The sequence below is a fragment of the Zalophus californianus genome, chromosome 16 (assembly GCF_009762305.2).
Source record: "Zalophus californianus isolate mZalCal1 chromosome 16, mZalCal1.pri.v2, whole genome shotgun sequence".
NCBI classification, from domain to species: domain Eukaryota; kingdom Metazoa; phylum Chordata; class Mammalia; order Carnivora; family Otariidae; genus Zalophus; species Zalophus californianus.
The window spans coordinates 26,180,399-26,199,178 of NC_045610.1; the positions used below are offsets into that span (position 1 = coordinate 26,180,399).

Consider the following 18,780-nt stretch of genomic DNA (forward strand, 5'->3'; position numbering starts at 1 on the left):
CTTCCCTTACATCTGATATTGCCCATAAAGAATTTTCCTCTTTATCTATCCCTTGTCTCTGCAGTTTGGACTACTCTTGGGTCTACTCTACTTGCCCCTTTCATGAAACACTAGGGAAACTTCTTTAGAACCACCCTCCTCCTCTGCACCAAGATCTCATTGAAGCTTCTGTTGTTTTGCTATTTTATATAACTATAGCCATTGCAATCCAGATAAGCAGAACTGTGACAAGCAAGACCATTACTGAGGAATGTCAGAGAAGGTCATCAGCTGCCTTTTTTAAAAAATTTTTTATTGTTATGTTAATCACCATATATTACATCATTAGTTTTTGATGTAGTGTTCCATGATTGTTTGTGCATAACACCCAGTGTTCCATGCAGAATGTGCCCTCTTTAATACCCATCACCAGGCTAACCCATCCCCCTACCACCTCCCCTCTAGAAACCTCAGTTTGTTTTTCAGTCCATCGTCTCTCATGGTTCGTCTCCCCCTCTGACTTACTCCCCTTCATTCTTCCCCTCCTGCTATCTTCTTCTTTTTCTTTTTTCTTAATATATGTTGCATTATTTGTTTCAGAAGTACAGATCTGTGATTCAACAGTCTTGCACAATTCACAGCGCTCACCATAGCACATACCCTACCCAATGTCTATCACCCAGCCACCCCATCCCTCCCACCCCCCACCACTCCAGCAACACTCAGTTTGTTTCCTGAGATTAAGAATTCCTCATATCAGTGAGGTCATATGATACATGTCTTTCTCTGATTGACTTATTTCACGCAGCATAACACCCTCCAGTTCCATCCATGTCGTTGCAAATGGCAAGATTTCATTCCTTTTGATGGCTATCAGCTGCCTTTTTTGTATGACAAAATGAGAAGGTGCCTGAGAGGAACTAATTCTGAGGAAAGAGAGCATTAAGAACTCAACACTAGTGCAATAACAATGCCTATAATCAGAGTTGCTGGGAGTGAGGGTAGAGAAAGTAGAAGGTAAATGTAATTTTTTTTCTTCACAAGTAACATTTTATTTAAATTTTTTCTAAGAATGACATAACAAATATCTTTATTCTCACCACATTTTCTTAAAATTTGTTTTCTACTAAAACAACAAATATTATAGAAAAAGTTAAAGTCCCATTTGATAACCACCCCCAATATCATTCCTTTCTCTTCTCAGGCATAATCACTAGTATGAGTTTTATGTGAATGAATCTTTTCAGGCCTTGCTATTTTGTGAGTATAATATTTAGTACAACATACTATTAGCCAAGAAGTTATCATATTCTGTGGTCCTCAAGGACTCATATATAGGTCCAAGAAAAAGAGAAGATATAAGCATAAATTGAAAGAGCTAGTTCTAGGGAAAAAAATATATATTTAAGACACTGGGAGAATGTGTGGTACAAAGAGGGAAAAGGGATTCTCTCCACTCTAACAAAGGAGCATTAGTGCAATGATATAGGACCATGGTAAAATGATAAGACATCAACGAGAGACAGTAATATGGCCAATAGCAGTATCAGCAGCAGCCCTCAGCTTCAGTGGAATGTGGCAACAAAAGCTACTGATAGTGAACATAACAGTTTTCTTGAGTAGATGTCAACTATTTCATCAGTAGCTGTAGTGAGAGGCAGTATTAACCATTTTAGAATAGGAGCACTGGGTATGGTCATCAGCACTCTCAATGGGAGCCCTTAGTGGGCTGAAGAAAGGTAGTGGAAGCCACCAAAGTTAGTGCAGGCTGAAAGGATTAGATACCTCCTGAGGACTTTCAGAAATTTTTAAGAGATCTAGAGCTTAGGGAAGAGTAGGAGCTAACCAGAGAAATACTACTTATTACTGTTAATATTACATAATTCACAGTGTCTACTAAAGTATTAACAATAAATAACTGCCTAGGGAAAGAATTCTTGCTCTGGTATGAGACCCTAACAGGTTGTATCCTAGGGGGAAGGATCTAACTAGTCAGCTAAATGGCCAGAAAACCTAAAGTCTTGGTCTCAGATTGCTGGCACCTTCAAATTCCAGTAGGAAGTAAAAGAAAATCCTTCCTGATGAAAAATAACATCACCTTAGGCTTCAAATTATTGCTACAGATAATTTTTCAAATATAATGTTTAGTAAATAATCAGTGATAATGAAGCAAAACTCCTGTTTTTGGCCAACATAGAATAACTAGTTTGGGAATATCTCTCCCACTGTAAGTAAATGTAAAACTGCACTAAGTGTGATAAAGCAACTATTTTCACGGAGTAGATATCAGGCAGCATAAAACCATAATCTCAGAGATAAGGGAAATCCATTAGATGAACCCCATGATTCTCAGCTCTTTTCCTATGTATAATTTCCTGACAACTGTATCTAGAACACTGAAGTATGGTGGTCCCGCTGAGCTGAGGTGCAAGAGATCAGATTTTGGAGCAGCTAAAATCACGGAAATCAGCAGGGCAGGGTATGGTATTGAGAGAAAGGAAATAGAGAAAGAGCCCTAGAAGTCTAGAATTCTCTGGGGGACCTTTGTAAGTCTATGGCTAAGAGCTTGATAAAGCACAAATTGCTGGGTTCCACCTCCATAGTTTCTGATTCAGTTGGTCTGGATGGAGCCTGTTAAATGTATATTTCTATCAAGTTCCCAGGTGATACTGATACTCCTGGTCTTGGATCACTTTGAAAATCACTCTTATTGAGCAAAAGACAATATAAGTTAAAAATAAAATAATCGACGTCTACGAAAACTTTCTCATTCATTCTGAGTCACCAAAGCATTAAAATATCTAAGGATACCAAAAAAGAAACAAACAAACAAACAAAAAAACATGATTAACTTTACATAATGATCAAGAACTTCAGCACCTGAAACTAATATTACACTGTACGTTAACTAACTGGAATTTAAATAAAAACTTAAAATCAACAACTTCTGTGATAAACAAAACTTAAGGCTTTGATGGCCTACCTGTAGATCTTTCACGTTTGGAAAAGGAATCCCTATTGTTATGACAGCACGGGCATTGTCATCTGAGAAATCCAGGCCCTCGCTCACTTTACCACGACAAACTGCTACCAAGAGGGCTCCATCTTAAACAATAAAAAATAAAGATTTTATTTTTTATTTTATTTTATTTTTTTAAAGATTTTATTTAGTTATTTGACAGAGAGAGACATAGCGAGAGCAGGAACACAAACAGGGGGAGTGGGAGAGGGAGAAGCAGGCTTCCCGCTGAGCAAGGAGCCCGATGTGGGACTCAATCCCAGGACCCTGGAATCATGACCTGAGCCGAAGGCAGACGCTTAACGACTGAGCCACCCAGGCACCCCCAAAAATAAAGATTTTAAAAAGCACACCCAAAATTCCCTGAAACTGGTTATTGTTGTCATTTTGAAAAGATCTAATTAAGTAATCATAGCAAATTTAAAAGAATCAAAATAAAAAACTATGGCGAGATAAAGTTTTAAAACAGACAAAAAATTACATTTCTGTGGTACCAAACCAATTTACAAACTGTGTATCTCCCAGATAACTTAAAATACAGAAAAGCCACATCAGAGTATTATTTACGTACAGATGAACTAAGCAATTGTGCACCAACTGTTTTATCTTTAAAAAAGTGAAATTGCAATCACTACTTTTACCACCAGAATGTAAAGTTCTTAGAATGATTTAAACAATTCTAGTTTGTACTATATATCATATTGAATCAATATTATATTGGAAAATATTTAAAACATACAGAACACTGTGTATAATCCTATCATACAGACAATATTGACAATTACGTTATAGCATCTTTAAGACGGTACACTGTTCGTAAGTTATTACTATTAGCTCTTCCTGTCAAACTTTTGATGGACATTCTCTAAATTTGAAATTGAGATTTTAGCTGTGTTTTGAAAACTCAAATTTACCTTACGTAATAGAATGTAAGCATAAAGTACATTATTTGCATCAAAATGTAGGGTTCATCTGGCTAGTAAGGAAGATATTTGTGCATACTCCATCCACCCTCTTTCACAAAACATTTTAGGTAGTATAAGGAAGACTATACTAAACGTCTTCCTTACCTGAATATATGCTGTTTATGTTAAAGTTGAACTGGCATCTCCAAATGAAAATATTCATAGGAGAACAGCTCCAAATAAAAGAATTTCTTCAACTTATTTTCTTTACATCCAGATTATAAAGTATAATTTTTCTCTCAAGTGCAATTCATTTAAAAAGATAACATAAACAAAATTCTGACAGCACCAACTTCTTACTTTATAAAAATTTTTTCATTGACCATCAGATAACTTCCATTTACCTTTCTCTCCTTTGTACTTGATTGCATCATAGTACACCTGCAGTAATTCATCAAAATCAGTTTTTTCTCCTCCCTGAGGTTCTACGATGACTGTCTTCACCAACTCTAGATTATGCCATAAACCAGTGTAGAGCCAACGTTCTTTTAACTTTTCTAATAACTGAAAAGGAGAAAGAAAAAAATGAACTTGTTATGTGTCCAAATGAACCAAACTTACCTTGGTTTGTTGAAAGAGAATGTGACGACAATGTGACTATGGCAAGCAAATTAACCTTTCTGCATTTTACTTTTCTCATCTATAAAATGAGAAAAACAAGATCGCTTCTCGGCCTTTTGGCTAAGATCAAGTGGAGAAAAATAAGAATATGTCACAGAGTCGTTACTGGGTTAAATTCATTAACCGATTTAGATAGCTCTGCATGATGCCTGGCAGATAGTAAGAGCTCCATAAAAGCGAACCGCCGCTGCTGCTGTTAGCATTTCCAGTACTGCTAACACTACGGCTGCCACTGGGGCTGCTACGACTCCTGTGATCGCTATCTTGGGGTTTCAAAAGCAGAAAAAAGTGACTTCTGTCAAAGTTGATAAATTTTAAGTTGTCTCCTTAAACCTAAAGTGAAATTCCTTAATATCCTCACCTAAAGATTCTTTACTTTTTTTTTTTTTTTTTTTTTTTTAAGTAGGCTCCATGCCCAGAGTGGAGCCCAATGCAGGGCTTGAACTCACAACCCTGAGATCAAGACCTGAGCTGAGATCAAGAGTCGGACACTTAACTGACTGAGCCACCCGGGCACCCCAACTAAAGATTCTTTATCGAAGATTCTTTAAGACCATTTTACCTAGTCTATAGGCAGCTAAGCCATTTAAAAATTTGATCATCACTGATAAAACTGAATCAAATACATATATAAACAGAGACTCAGGGAGCTAACAAGTAGAAAATATAGAAGCACAAGAGAACATTTACAAAAATAACCATGTGCTGGATTATAAAAGGATTTTCAACAAATTTCAAAGAATATCAGATTAACCACATATCCTAACAACAACATAACTTTAGATTAAAAAACAATACAAAGTTAGTGGGGTAAAAAAAAAACCAGCAAACAAACTCCACACTGAAGATTATATTCTTAAAGAACATGTGGGTTTCATGTCAATTACATCTCAATAAAACTAGAAAAAACAAAGAACATATAGCTAAAAGAGAAAAAACGCAGTAGAATTCATGAAATCTTTAGATATGAATGGTAAGAAAAGCACCCACAATGCAAAGTAGGGGATTCAGTAAAGGCAACAAATAGATACTTAAGAGTTTAAGATATATTTATTTTAAAAACATGAAATTGAATGAAGCATTTTTTAAGAAGCTAGAAAATCAAATAGTAAATGCAAAGAAAGAAGTTAACAATTAACATAAGAACTGAAATAAAAGGACAAAAGCCAGTACTAGAGATTATTATGATTTAAATTGACCTGTTTTACCCACTTGTTCCATGCAGAGTTCTGTGCAATGTGGACCAGTTATTATAATGTAGGCAAGCAACAGGACGTTACCCCAAATTCTCTATAGAGAACAGAAACTAATTTTTGTAAGATGGTTTATTTCCTCAGAATTTCAACCTTATCTGATTTTTTAATAAAGATTTTATTTATTTGAAAGAGAGAATGCACACACAAGGGTGGGGGAAAGGCAGAAGAGAGAGGGAGAGGAGACTCCCTGCTGAGCTCAGAGCTGGACAGGGGCTGATCCCAGGACCCTGAGACCGTGACCGGAGCAGAAATCAAGAGTCCCACACTTAACCAACTGAGCCACCCAGGCGCCCCATCACCCTCACCTTTTTTAGAAATAAACTTAATTAAGATCATAAGATAAAATTTTTATCACAGCTATGGTGTAAATGTTTGCGCTCCCTCAAAACTCATATGTTGAACTCCTAATCCCCAAAGATGATGGTATTATGAAATGGGCCCTTTGGGAGGTGATTCGGTCATGAGCATGGAGCTTTCATGAATGAGATGAGTGCCCTTATAAAAGGGGTCCCACAGAGCCACCTTGCTCCTTCCACCATATGAGACACAGCCAGAAGACCCTGCCTACTAACCAGGAAGAGGGCTGTCATCCAACCTAATCTTGGGACTTCCAGCCTCCAGCACTGTGAGAAACAAATTTTTGTTGTTTATAAACTACAAAGTCTGTGGTATTTTGTTACAGCAGCTGTAAAAGATTAAGAAAATCACTAATTGGTAAAATACCTCATTGTGTATTATACAGTGATCAAGGTACCCTGATCAATAAAAAGAAAAATTCTCTGTAACACCATGTTATTAGGTTAAAAAGAAAAAAAGTAGGGCCATCATTAATCTAAAGTCTTTTTCACTTTGAGTGCCTCAAGGTTGGCTATTAAAATTTGCTTTTTGAAAAACAGTCTCTCATCAGTGCTAGGAAGTATGAAAGCCTTCTAACAAGTATTCAGAGATAAGATAGGACTATTATAAAGTTGACAATGTTCAGAATAGTATATTAATCTCTTTAAATTTTTCTACTGAATAAGCAGTTTAGAAGAAGATATAAATATCCTAAGGATGTAAAACCAGGTAAAATGTGTCATGAATTTGCACAATTGCTGATACTTAATGCAATTTAATCCAATGATATACTGTTTTCTGTCATCTGAAAACAGCATTTCATCTTTGTTTCCTTGATCTTGAAATACCAACTGCCAGTACAATATGTTTTTAATATTTAAAATCTTGGGGCACCTGGGTGGCTCAGTTGGTTAAGCGACTGCTTTCGGCTCAGGTCATGGGATCCTGGAGTCCCGGGATCGAGTGCCGCATCGGGCTCCCTGCTCAGTGGGGAGCCTGCTTCTCTCTCTGACCGCCCCCCCCATGATCTCTCTCATTCTCTCTCAAATAAATAAACGAAATCTTTAAAAAAAAATCTGGATGGATACCTCTCACTACTTGAGGAAGATCATTAAGTTGGTCATTCCAAAATATATTCCATAAAATCTATTTAAGAAGGCAGGTTTGAGAAATAACAAAGAAATTGGTTCAACATACACTTACCCTCAAAGAAATTCTCATTATATAGAAAAGAATTCAGTCAGTCTATCTACTGACGTTTTAGAGTCTAAGAACTTCAAAAACTTATGGACAATGAAAATAGCCACAGATTTGTAAATAAATCATGACTATTACAATTAAAAAGTAGAATATGCATTATACCAATCACTTCAGGCAACTCTTATGGCAAATACAAAACAAACTGTTATATATTAATAGGTCTTTAAAAAATTATCTGCAACAACCAAAAAAAAAAGAAATGAGCCAAGATCAATAATTATTGTGATGAGAATCACAATAAACCCTAATGAATTCAAATGTACTAATTTATGTCTATTTGTACTCAATAAGTGTATGATCTTTACTGAATAAAAAAGATTAAAACAAAAAAATAGAAATTAAAAAAAATAATCTGCAAAATAAGGCTGTTAAAGTTTGTTGATATATCTGAAAGAACTTTAAGCTCTAAAACTCTTTAATTCTATTAAATTTTTAAAACTGAATTGTTGGGATGCTTGGGTGGCTCAGTTAAGTGGTTGCCTTTGGCTCAGGTCATGATTCCAGGGTCTTGGGATCAAGTCTTGCTTTGGGCTCCTTGATCAGAGGGGAGCCTGCTTCTCCCTCTGCCTGCTGCTTCCCCTGCTTGTGCTCTCTCTCTGACAAATAGATAAATAAAATCTTAAAAAAAAAAACAACTGAATGGCTAGTATATAATATTTACATATAAGATTATAATTCAGAGAACAGGAGAGAACAAAAAGGAGAAAGGTGGGACACTAAAAGACAGGCAATTTTTCCTAGGTTTGCATTAGAGCTGAAAAACTTCATTGTTAATGCAAATTTTATAACTAGAACAAAATTTTTTCCCCAAATAGAAACCATTCAAATTTGCTTTAATTGAAAAGGAAGAATTATTTTAATTATCCAATCATAGCTAAGAAGTTATTGAACTATTTTTTCCAGAAAAATTTTTGCACTTTGACACCTATCAGCCTTTCCAAATTGCCATACCATACCATTCATTCATTTATAAGTAGGCTCCATGGCCAACATTCATTCATTCATTTACTGGCTCCATGCCGGTGTGGAGCCCAACGCGGGGCTTGAACTCATGACCTGAGAACAGACCTGAACTGAAATCGAGTTGGTTGCTTAACAACTGAGCTACCCAGGTACTGAGGCAGATAAGAGACAAATAATTGATCATAACTAGGAGAGCTCTTAGTCAGAAATTAGAAAAAAAGAAAAAAATTTGCTCTTCAGTTTTATCTATTTTTAATAAGTGTTGGTAAGAATACAGAGAATTGGAACTCTCATACACTGCAGTGAAAATATAAAATGGTGCAGGTGCTTTGGAAAGAAGTCAGACAGTTCTTTAAAAGGTTAAACACAGAGCTACCATTTGACCCAGCAATTATACTCCTAATACCCAAGAGAAATGAAAACATGTCTATACAAAAACTTGTACATAAATGTTCATAGCAGCCTTATTCATAATATCCCTAAGTAGAAACAACCCAAATATCTTTCAATTGATTGATGGATAAGTAAAACATGGTATATTCATGCAGTGGAATATTATTTGGTCATAAAAATCAAGTACTGATACATGCTATAACATGGATGAACCCAAAAACAATATACAGTTGACCCTTGAGCAACACAGGTTTTAACTGTGTGGGTCCACTTATAAACAGACTTTTTTCAATACAGTACAGTACCATGTATGTATTTTCTCCTTATGATTTTCTCTAGCTTATTGTTAAGAATGCAGTATATAATACATATAACATACAAAATACATGTTAATCAACTGTTTATGTTATCAATAAGGCTTCTGGTCAACAGTAGGCTATCAGTAGTTAAGTTTTGGGGGAGCCAAAAGTTACACACACACAGACTTTTGACTGCATAGGGGATTAGTGCATTTTTTAAGGGTCAATTATACCAAGTAAAAGAAGTCGGACACAAAAGACCACATATTGCATAACTCCATTTATATGTAAGTTCCAGATTAGGCTAATGCTTAGAGAGATAAAGTAAATTAGAAGTTGCCTAGGGCTGGGGAAGGGAGAAAGTAGGCGAATGATGGGGAGTGATTCTAATGGGTATGGAGTGATGAAAATGTTCAAGTAAAGTTGCAGAACTTTGTGAATCAAATAAAAACCAATGAATTTGCACTTTAAATGAGTGAGCTGTATGCAAATTATATCACAATAAAGATGTTATATTGAGAAAATGATAAATGGGATACAGAACTTCCAAACCAGTACGGGGGAAAAAGGACAAAAACACGTATCAATTGAGTAAGACAAACAAAAGGGGAAAAGAGGTAAAAGAAAGCCCAAAATAAGGTGGTAGAAAATAAGTCAAAATATGTCTAGAATTAAAGCAAATACAAATGAATTTAACTCATTTATTAAAACTGAGACACTCAGATTGTTTGAATAAAAAGGAAGAGAGGTAGGGAGGGAGGCAAGAGGCGGGGAGAGAAAAAGAAATAATCATTATATGTTGTTGTTCAATAGAGACACTCAAACCACACAGAAATCTTGAAGATGAACTTATAAAAAAAGAAATGCAAGGCATATACCAAAAGCAATTAGGTATATCACAGTCATAAAAAATAGACTTCAAAGCAAAAAGTTTTATAAGAAACAGATAGATATTCCATATACTTAAAAAGTACATCCACTAAAAAGATGTAACAGTCATGAATCTTTATGCATAAAACATAGTTTCAAAATATATAAAAGAAAAGCTGACAAGAAATACAAAGATAAACTGATCAATTCCCTAAATACTACAGAGGATTTCGATGTACCTCTCTTAGCTACCTATAGATAAATTGGACAAAATTAGTAAGGATAAAGAAGATTGGAGTTTATAAGTTCATCAACCTTGCTCTAGGGGCGCCTGAGTGGCTCAGTCAGTTAAGTGTGTCACTTCAGCTCAGGTCATGATCTCAGTGTCGTGGGACGAAGCTCAAGATTTTCTCTCTCCCTCTCCATCTGCCCCTCTGCTGCTCGCTCACTCCCTCTCTCAAACAAAAAAAAATCATCAACCTTGCTCTAATATGTAGGGAACTTGGTGTTGAATGGAAAATAATGATTCTTTCCAAATACGGAAAAATATACATAAAAACATATCAATAAATTTTTTAAGTTTGGAATCATACAGATTCAACGGGAATGAATATTAACAGAAAGGCCTTCTATACCAGAACAAAAAAAGATTTACACAGAAATAGGAAAAATATTTTCCAATTTTTTGGGGAACAATTTCTAGGTTCAAGAGGGAAATAAAATGGAAAAGAATTACTTAAAAACATTTTGGCCATGCTAGGTCTTTTCTGTATAAATTTTATTTTTTTTAAAGACTTTATTTATTTGTCAGAGCAAGAGAGAGAGAGAGAGAGCGAGCCAAGCAGGGGGAGCGGCAGGCAAAGGGAGAAGCAGCCTCCCTGCTGAGCAAGGAGCCTGATGCGGGACTTGATCCCAGGACCCTCTGAGATCATGACCTGAGCTGAAGGCAGCTGCTTAACCAACTGAGCCACCCAGGCATCCCTCTTTTCTGTATAAATTTTAAATCAGCGTCTCAATTTCTACAAAAATGTCAATAGCAGCATTATTTAAATAGCAGAACATAAAAAGACTAGAAATAACCAAAAATATTTACTAAAGGTAATATGTCAATTGTCTCATATTCATACAATGGATTATGATAAGCAATAAAAATAACTTCTACCATGGATTATTGAAAAAAGCAAATGGCAAAAAATGATATATCATGGCATTTTAAAAAACTCAAAAAAAAAAAGCAAAAGCAAGTAACATTGTTAGGAATATATATGTATTAGGGAATATGTATGCATATGGTAAATTTTTTAAAAAAATGAATGACTCCAGGACAATAATTAACACCATCCACGTAGCTTTAAAAGTAATATTTGGTTCTTAAGTGACAGTTTTGATGTTTTCATTTTATTAGTTTATTAATATTGGTTTATTAATATTAATACTTCATAACTCACATATATATTACATGTGCTCTTATGTAAATATGAAATATTACATAATGATTGTGAAAATGGAGTAGGGTGTATTTCTTTTGAATGTTTTTAGTAATATCAGGGCAGTGGGGATGGAGGGTGGAGATAGTAAAACAATAATAAACATATTTAGCTCATACAAAGTGCCAGAAACATCAAAAAATCTAAGGATAAAGCAGGGAACATCATAGAAAAGATACCTGCCTTCGTGGCATTTAACATTCTAAATAGAGAACATTATATTCCTAAAGATGCAGAATAAATATGGCCTGAAACTCCAAAATTTGTATCTACAGCTCAGTTTGCTCCTTTATGTGCTATATTTGTAAGCCTAGTCAAATTCACCAGTTAGATATCTAAAGGCACCTGAAATGTCTCATATGAGACCAAATTTATAACATTCTAGTGTTTGTTATTTCAATAAAGGATATCATCATTCACTGAGTTGCCTTTGCTAGAACACTGAGTTATCCTTAACAATTCCCTCTCCCCCTCACTGCCCATGTACAATCTATTACCAACCCTTAACTTTTGGTCTTCCAACTGTCTTTCCATATCCAAAGCCACCACCCCAGTCCAAGCTATTAAAATCTCTTGAAAAACTACTCCAATAATCTCCTAACTGGATTCCCTGTTTCTCATCTATCACTCTTACATCTTTACATTTCAGCCACAGAGTATCTTCAAAACACTAATTTTACCACATCATCCACTCACATCTCCACTTTAAAAATTCAGTAAGTGTGCATCAGCAAACCCTCCTTTCCCTCATGGAAACACTGATTCACCAACAATACATGGAGCAATTACTTTTGTGAGAAATCTGGAAAACAGTTAAGAGGCTCCTGTCCCTAGATGAGTATGAAACCAGCTGCATAGAAGGCAGGAAAATTCGTGGCACCACTTGCCTTAGTCCCTCTCCCCAGCTCAGCATGGTATGACTCAGGGAAAATTTCCAACCCCTGGCTTTTCCCTGAGGAGGGAAAGAGAAGACTGAAACATATGTCCAATCTACAGACTATTTGGGGACGTACCTAGGGGACTGGTTTCTGTCTTGCCTAAATCTAAGCACTGACAGGAAATGGTGCTGAAATGGGGGCTACTGAGCACAAAGGATAAAGTTAAGACTAGAATGCATTCACTCACCGTAGTCTTTCCCCCTGGCTCAGGTCTTAATTAGGGGGAGAAAATCCCCAACTCCCAATTTCTCCAGGGAAAGGAAACTGTTGGACTGTGTATCCAATGTTGTACTTTTTCAGGAAGCTGCCTGAAGGACTGGTGGTTTCTGTATCACCTGTCTCAGAGCACTGACAGACCCAGCATACCCTAGATGCCAGGGGGCCACTGAGAACAAAAGACAGCTAGGTAGCTTGGTACTACAGAGGACTAGTGGTATAGCAGACAAACCAATATAGCTTGGTGGTCTCTACCCTGGATGGGGAGAAGAGTGAACAACATTCCAGCTTGGCACTGACTGAGGGACTGGTTTCTGTCTTGCCTGACTCAGAGAGTTGATGGGATCTGACATACTCTAAAGGCCTGCGAGCTGCTGAAAACAAAAGAGAGCTAGATGGCTTATAGCACTCCAGAGAACCTATAGTACCACAGACAAAAACCAGAGGGAGCAAGTGATTACGAACTCTTAAAAAAAAAATTGGAAAATCCCTCGAATTAGGAATTTACACATAGGAGTCTAGAGAAGACACATCCACAGGAAAGGTTTTGGAGGTCCCCAGAATCTGTACCTACAAAGCCAGTCCATAAAAGACTGTTTTTTTTTTCAATATGGGTAGATAAAAAGGAACAAAATAAACTCCAAGAATCAACTATAAAGAAATGGAGGTATACGAATTACCTGACAAAGAATTCAAAATAACCATCATAAAGATTCCACAAGCTCAGGAAAATGAACATAAGCAAAATGAGAATTTTAAAAGAGAGAGAAAATATAAAAGAGAACCAAACAAATTTTGGAGCTGAATAAAATAATAACTGAACTGAAAAATTCACTTAAGAGATTCAATAGCAGACTTAACCAAAATAAAGAATCCATGAACTTGAAGACAGGTTATTAAAAATTATCCAGAGAAGTAAAAAGGAAAAAGAATGAAAAAGAGTGAAAAAGGCCTAGGGTATTTATAGGACACCATCAAGCAGATAAGTAAGTATACACATATGGGGCTCCCAGAAGGAGAAAAAAGTGAGAAGGGGGCACAAAGTTTATTTAAAGAATAGCCAACGGGCAACCTGGGTGGCTCAGTCGTTAAGCGTCTGCTTTCAGCTGAGGTCATGATCCCAGGGTCCTGGGATCAAGCCCCGCATCAGGCTCCCTGCTCAGCAGGAAGCCTGCTTCTCCCTCTCCTGCTGCTGCTCCCCCTGCTTGTGCTCTTTCTCTCTTTCAAATAAATAAATAAAATCTTTTTTAAAAAATTTAAAAAATAAAGAATAGCCAAAAACTTCCCAAATCAGAGGTGGAGGTGGAGAACAGACACCCAGCTTCAAGAAGCCAACAGACACCAAATAGGATGAAACCAAAGGAGGTCACACTGATACACATTATAAATAAATGTGTCAAGAGTCAGAGACAAAGAGAATTTTGAAAGCAGCAAAAGCAAAGCAAGAGCCCCCATAAAACGATTAGTGAATTTCTCAGCAGAAATCTTCCAGGCCAGTAGAATGCTATATATGAAGTGCTGAAAGAAAAGAAAACTACCAACCAAGAATACTATATTCAGTAAAAAATGAAGATGAGCTAAAGACTTCCCTAGAATAAGCAAAACTGAGGGAGTTCATTGCCACTAGACCTGCCTTATAAGAAATGTTAAGGAGAGTCCTTCAAGTTGAAATAAAGGTGCAGACAACAACACAAAACCATAAAAAATGAATTTTCAGTGAATAACTGTTAAAGAGACAAAGATATTATATACTGAAAAAAGTGTTAACTCATGAAGATGTGATTATAAACATGTAAATATCAAGAAGAGAGCCCCAAAACATATGAAACAAAAATGGACAAAATAGAGAAATAAACAGTTCTACAATAACAGTAAGAGACTTCAATACCCCAATTTCAATAATGAACAAAACAACCATACAGAAGTTCAATAAAGAAAAAAGATGATTTGAAAAACACTATCGGGCACCTGAGTGGCTCAGTAGGTTAAGTATCTGACTCCTGAATTCGGCTCAGGTCACAATCTCAGGCTTGAGAGATCTAGCCCCACACATTGGGCTCTGTGCTCAGCGGGGAGTCTGCTTGGGATTCTTGCTCTCCCTCTCCCTTTGCCCCTCCCCACTGCACGCTCTCTCTCTCTAAATCAATCTTAAAAAAAAAAAGAAAAAGAAAGACCATAAACTGACCTAACAGATATATATGCAACACTCAACCCAACAAAGTAGAATACACGTTCTTCTCAAGTACACATGGAACATCCTCTAGAATAGACCACAGATTAGACCACAATACAAGTCATAACAAATTTTAAAAGGATTGGGTAGTTTTTCTGACAACCATGGAATCAAACTAGAAATCAGTAACAGAAGGAAATTGAAAAATACACACAAAAGTGGAGACTGAATAATTCACTCTTAAACAACCACTAGATCAAACTAGAAATCACAAAGGAAATTAGAAAATATCTTCAGACACATGAAAACAAAAATACAAACATATCAAAACTTACGATATAGCAACAGTGCTACAAAAGATATTTATAGCTATAAATGCATGCATTAAAAAGAGCTCAAATTAATCTTTTTTAAAAGATTTTATTTATTTATTTGACAGAGATAGACACAGCAAGAGAGGGAACACAAGCAGGGGGAGTGGGAGAGGGAGGCTTCCCGCGGAGCAGGGAGCCCAATGCAGGACTCGATCCCAGGACCTTGGGATCATGACCTGAGCTGAAGGCAGATGCTTAATGACTGAGCCACCCAGGCGCCCTCAAATTAATCTTAACTGTACGTGTTAAGAAACTGGAAAATAGCAAATTAAACCAAAAACTAGCAGTAGGAAAGAAAAAGAATAGAGCAAAAACACACAAAATAGAGAATAGAAAAAATAGAGAAATGAAAGTTCTTTGAAGATCAACAAAATTGACAAATCTTTGATAGACTGACTAAGGGAAAAATGAAGACTCAATGAATGATTAAAACCACAAAAGAAAATGGAGACATAACAACCAACTCTGGAAATAAAAAGGATTATAAGACAATACTATGAACAATTGTATACCACCAAATTGGATAATCTGGATGGAATGAATAAATGTTTAGAAACACATAATCTACAAAAACTGAATCATGAATAAAATCTAAATAAACCTATAATAAGTAAGGAGATTGAATCAATAATCAAAAACCTCCAACAAAAAAAAAGCTCTGGATCAGGCATCTTTACTGGTGAATTCCACCACTTAAAGAAGAATTAATATATAAAAAAAAGAATATCAATCCTCCTACTCTCCCAAAAAAGTGAAAAGGAAAGAACACTTCCTAACTCATTCTAGAAGCTAGCATTACTTTGATACCAAAGGTAGACAAAGATATCACAAGCAAAGACAGCTACAGACAAATATCCCTTGTAAATATTGATGCAAAAATCCTCAACAAATACTAGCAAATAAAATTCAGCAACATACTAAAAGTATTATAGAGGCGCCTCGGTGGCTCATTCGGTTAAGCGTCTGCCTTCAGCTCAGGTCATGATCTCTGGGTCCTGAGGCTGACCCCACATTGGGCTCCCTACTCAGTGGGAAGTCTGCACCCTCTCCCCACTCTTGCTTTCTGTCTCATTTTCTCTCTCTCTCTCAAATAAATAGAAACTTAAAAAATTCTTGGGCGCCTGGGTGGCGGCTCAGTCGTTAAGCATCTGCCTTTAGCTCAGGTTGTGGTCCCGGGGTCCTGGAATCGAGCCCTGCATCGGGCTTCCTGCTCAGCAGGAAGCCTGCTTCTCCCTCTCCCGCTCCCCCTGCTGTGTTCCCTCTCTCACGGTCTCTCTTTCTGTCAAATAAATAAAATCTTAAAAAAAAAAACTTAAAAAATTCTTAAAAAATAAAACAGAATAAGATAAAAGTATTATATATCATGATCAATTGGGATTTACCCCTGGAACACAAGATTGTTTAACACATAAAAAACAGTCAGTATAATTCACTACATTAATAGAATGGAGGAACAAAATGTACCTGATCTTCTCAATTGAGGCAGAAAAGCATTTGACAAAATTTAATACCTTTTCATGATAAAAACACTCAAACTAGGGAGGAAGAAAATTTCCTAAGCATATTAAAGGTCTTTTATGAAACGCTCACACCTAACATGATACTCAATGGTGAACAACACAAAACTGTCCCTCTAAAACAGAAACAAGATAAGGATGTCCAACTTTACCACTTCACTTAAACAGAGCAATTAGGCAAGAAAAAGAAAGAAAAGGTATTCAAATTGGAAAAAAAGAAGTAAAACTATCTTTTGTTCACAGATAACATGGTCTTATATCTAGAAAACCCTAAAGAATACACATCAACTCCCTCCTCCAAAAAAGCCCTGTTACAGCTAATAAATGAAATGAGCAAAGTTGCACGATATAAAATCAACATGCAAAATTTGGTTTCATTTCTATACACTAGCAATAAACAACCATAAAAGGAAATGAAGAAAATAATTTCATTCACAATAGTATCAGAAAGAGTGCTCACTTCAGCAACACATACATAATAGCATCAAAAAGAAAAAACACTTAGGGATAAATTTAACCAAAGGGTGAAAGACTTGTATACCGAAAACTACAAAGCACTGCTGAAATTAAAGAAACATAAATATATGAAAAAACATGCCATGTTCATTGATTGGAAGACTTAATATTGTTAACATGACAATACTACCCCCAAAATGATTTATATTCAGTGAAATACCTACCAAAATCCTATTTTTTTTTCCAGAAATAGAAAAACCCATCCTAAAATTCATATGGAATCAGAAGGAGCCTTGGATAGCCAAACAATCTTGGGGCGGCGGGGGGGGGGGGGGGGGGGGGGGGGCGGGGAAGAACAATGGAGGACTCAAATTTCCTAATTTCAAAACTAAATACAAAGCAACAGCAATCAAACAGTGTGATACTGGCCTAAGGACAGATATATAAACCAATGGAATAGGAAAGAGCCCAGAAATAAGCCCTTGCATTGATTTTTTTTTTTTTTTTTTCTTCCAATCAGGATACTAAGACCATTGTCAACTGATTTCCAATCAGGATACTAAGACCATTCAAAGGGGAATGGACAGTCTTCTCAACAAATGATGATGGGAAAACTGGATATCCACATACAAAAAAATGAAGTTAGGACTTGCCTACACCATTTAGGTAACTGAAAATTACCAAAAGCCTAAATGTAAGACCTAAAATTATAAAACTATTACATGAGAACATAGGGCAAAATCTTCCAATATTGGATTTAACAATGATTTCTTAGATATGACATCAAAAGCATAGGTAACAAAAGAAAAATAGGAGAGGAACTAGAACTTCTCTAAATTTAAAACTTTTGTGCATCAAAGGATACCATCAAGAAAGTAAAAAGGTAATCCACAAATAGGAGAAAATATTTGCAATTCATTTATTTGATGAGATTAATATCCAGACAATATAAAGAACTCCTATAACTCAAAAACAATCCAATTCAAAAATGGGCAAAGAATTTGAATAGACATTTCTCCAAAGAAGATACACAAAGGACGAATAAGCCCATGAAAAGATGCGCAACTTCACTAATCATTAGGGAAATGCAAATCAGAACTACAATGAGACACTACCTCACATCCATTAGGATGGCTACTATAAAACAAACACCTCACAAAATAGGTGTTGGCAAGGCTGCAGAGAAACTGTTATCTTTGTACATTACTGGTGGGAATGTAAAGTGATATAGCCACTGTGGAAAAATTTGGCAGTTCCTCAAAAAATTTATAAACATAAAATTACCATATGATTCAGCAATTCCACTCCTCGGTATATCACCAAAAGAAGTGAAGGCAAAAACTCAAATGGACAGTTGTACATCAATGTTCATAGCAGCATTATTCACAATAGTTTTAAGGTAGAAACAACCCAAACATCCATCAATAGATGAATGGATGAACAAAGTAGTATATACATGCAATGGAATATTCAGTCATAAAAAGGAATGAAACTGTGATACATGTTACAATGTAGATAAAGCTTGAAAACATGGAAAGTGAAATAAGGCAAATGCAAAAGGACAAATATATTATGATTCCTTTTTTTTTTTTTAAGATTTTATTTATTTGAGAGAGAGAGACACACAGAGAGCATGAGCAGGGGGAAGGGGCAGAGGC

At 36.0% G+C, this 18,780-nt stretch overlaps 1 protein-coding gene across 2 annotated transcripts in view; it reads right to left on the reverse strand.

Annotated features, from left to right (window-relative positions):
* Positions 1-18,780, reverse strand: part of BRIP1 (BRCA1 interacting protein C-terminal helicase 1) — a 177,247-nt gene that overhangs the window by 47,279 nt on the left and 111,188 nt on the right. For both annotated transcript variants that reach the window (XM_027568558.2, XM_027568557.2), the window contains exons 15-16: positions 4,308-4,467; positions 2,963-3,084 (exon numbers count right to left, since the gene is read on the reverse strand). In XM_027568558.2, coding sequence (XP_027424359.1) covers positions 2,963-3,084; positions 4,308-4,467 — 282 coding nt within the window. The remainder of the gene's footprint in view (positions 1-2,962; positions 3,085-4,307; positions 4,468-18,780) is intronic.